The sequence below is a fragment of the Plasmodium malariae genome, assembly GCF_900090045.1.
Source record: "Plasmodium malariae genome assembly, chromosome: 14".
In the NCBI taxonomy this organism is placed as follows: Eukaryota; Apicomplexa; class Aconoidasida; order Haemosporida; family Plasmodiidae; genus Plasmodium; species Plasmodium malariae.
The window spans coordinates 87199-90462 of record NC_041788.1 but is presented as its reverse complement, the minus strand read 5'-3'; the positions used below and the strand labels follow the sequence as shown (position 1 = coordinate 90462).

At 18.6% G+C, this 3264-nt stretch overlaps 1 protein-coding gene across 1 annotated transcript; it reads right to left on the bottom strand.

Moving 5' to 3' along the window:
• Window positions 1-503: 503 nt before the first annotated feature.
• On the bottom strand, window positions 504-1638 carry PmUG01_14011400 (PIR protein; the record flags this gene model as incomplete). The annotated part of the gene is made up of 3 exons (XM_029007661.1): window positions 504-668; window positions 790-1470; window positions 1612-1638. The coding sequence occupies 3 exons, from the start codon at window positions 1636-1638 to the stop codon at window positions 504-506; spliced, it is 873 nt and encodes a 290-aa protein (XP_028864028.1).
• Window positions 1639-3264: the final 1626 nt, after the last annotated feature.

Here is a 3264-nt window from a genome sequence, read left to right as displayed (position 1 = left end):
GATGCAAATTCTTATGAAGAAAATGTATAAATTTTTTATTTTTTGGGTAATCCTTTTATTTCAAATTTTTTTTTTTTTTTTTTAACTTGTATAGTAATATTATTGGTATAGTTTTTAATGCTTCTTTTTGTTTTCGTTTATTATTCTTTTTCAATATTTACATAATAAATATTATTTAGTATTACTGTATAAGAAATTTAATACTTATTGAATAATCTTTTGTGATATATTTAATTTTTAAAATTATTTGTTTTGTATACTGGATAAAAACTTACGTATAAATGTATTTTAGCGCTACTATTTCTTAAATTTGTTCTGATTATTTGTTAATCTTTTCTTTGAAAAACTTTTATATTAATATTATTGTAATTTTTATGAACTTTTATTTATTTCTTTATATTTTAATTAATTTTATTTATTAATAAATTTTCACATGTATTCAAAATTCATATCGCTGTGTATTAGATTTTTTAATGCAATTAATATAAACTGCAATTTTTGTATTATATATCTCCTTTAGGCTGATAACTTATATTATGAAAACTTTCTCCATGAATTCTATTAACTTCTTCTTGTATGTTTTGTAAGAAATTTGTTGTTTCTTCTTCAAGTTCAATTATTGTTTTTCTTTTTAAACGACTATGTAACCAAGATTTCAGTGGAGTAAACTATATGAAAAAAAAAAATACGTATACTTAAAAATATAATTATTTTATTCTAGTAATTTTTGAAAATAAATATAATCATCGAAGTATTATATTCTTACGGTTACGTATAGTTTTTATTAACCTTATATAAAAAAAATAAAGTGAATAATGTTAGTAATGCTACAGATGTTGTTAAACTGGCAACAAATATATAATCTACTTGTGTAGGTGGTAAAATATGTGGTAAACCAGAACAAGGTGCTACCTTGAGCATTTTATTATCATATGCTTTCTTGAAATTGGATAACTCCTCACAAAAGGCATCTTCCTTATTTTTTTGACATTTGTCATAATGTTCAATATAAAAGTTGTAACATTCTTGAATTTTATTACAGTAATCGCCATTAGATATGCCATTTGTGCCATCATATTTGTGAAAAGCATCATAATAACTATATAGTTTTTTAAGATTATTTAAAATATCAGGTTTAATTTTTTCGAATTTTTGCTCACATATATGATCATGTTTGGAAGAAAATTCATTATATCCATCAAACCAACTAGATAACTTATTATATTCTTGTTCATTATTTATCCAGTAATTCAAGTATTTACAACGTCTTATTCTTTCAGAAAAATAATTATTCTGTATTTTCATTAAATACATGCCAATTTCTTGACAAGGTGTGATAAAATCAGAATCATTAGTATTAATTATAGCACATGTTTTTCCAGGATTTAGTTCACGATTATTATCATAAAAATCTTCAATAGCCTTATCAAAATCCTTTTTGTATCTAAGAAATAATTCCACGCAATTATCCTAAAAATAAAAAAAATTAATAATAACATTTAAATAAGCAAAATCCTGCTTACATGACATATATATTTATCTATTTCTATAACAAAGAGATCTTGAATACAATATTATATATATTTAATATAATATAAATATAACTTTTACGTTTTCTACTATAACTCCAGATGCCATTGTATAAAAGAATATATGAATTAAATAAAATAAATTATATTGATATCATGTTAATACATATACAAATAAAAGAAATGCTCCATAGTACATTTATATGTAGTATATTCCTTTTGTCATGCATAAAATTTAAAAAGAAATTCCTTAGAAAAATGTCTTAATTAATTTTTACTTAATATTATAGGAATAAAGTACATTCTATATAATATAAAATAAAAGACTTTAATTATTAATATAATAATTTGGAAAAATATATTAATTTATTGTAATTAAAAAAAATTTATTCAGAAAAATAGCTTTCCAATTATTTATTATTCATATTGGGATTATGTAGTTGTGTATATATATTTTGCAGAAAATTAAGTTAATTTTAATATATATTTATATAAATTGTACATTATATTGAAATATCTATTTAGGAATCTACTTTGATTTTTTATTATATTATAAATATATAGATACTATTTCTTTCGAGAGTATAGCTTTTTCGCTCCTATTAATTATTCTCTGTTTCTAATGTTAAAATAACACCATTAAAATTATTTGGATTAATGTTTACTATATTTTATAATAATATATATGTTCGTTAAGAAGAAAAACATCATGATAATTGCTGAAATTAGAATATTAGTAAATGAAGGAGGAATTTAAATAAAATGTAAATATTATATCTGAGAATAAGTATTTTTTTGTTAAATTAAAAATATAACTTTTTAAAAAATTAGTTTTAATTATAAATTTATTGTTCTCTGAATAAATTACATTGAATAAATATAAAATAATCCCTTAATTCTCTCCCCTCCATTACATATAATTATTAACATTTTATGTTCATTTTACATTTGACTATGTATAATATATAATTTTGTATTGTATATATAAATATATACAAAAATTAGATATTATCATACTATAAATTGATTATTATCATAAGTTAACGATAATAGAAAAATGTATTTAATAATTTTCTAAAGTGTTTAATAAAATTTATTAATGAAATCATTTTGTATCTGCAGAATGATAATAATATAGATTCATATATCAAATAAAATTTATTATTATAATTTATGTATCATATTTTTCATTAGAAAATGTATTCACAATACGTGTTTTACTTTTCATTTATAATAAAATAATTGTGAAAAGTAATATCGTAATATTTTTCATTTTTGTATATGTGCTGCTATTTTACGTTTATTTATCATATATCATATGTTATAACATGCTATAACATTTATTTCAAAATGCCTAGAAAAGAATAATATATTATATCCCTTTTTTTTTTTTTTTTTTTTTTATTTAATAAGATTATTGTTATTTATTAAAAATTTTATGTTTATTTTATCAATTTTTATGTCATTAGAAAACAAAATTTATAAAAATGAAATTTATTTTAAACATGTTTCAACGAAGATTTCAAAAAATCTTTTTTTATTTTATAAGATAAAAATTAGAAAAAAAAAAAAAAAAAGATATTTAGAATAACGAAAATCTACCATGAATTTATATGAAATATTTTATATATTTATATGTTATTATTTTTATTTTCGATGTATATTTATTTTTATTAAAGATAATAAAAAATTATATTCATAATTTGCGCAAGTTTTATATTTAAAAAACCATTTT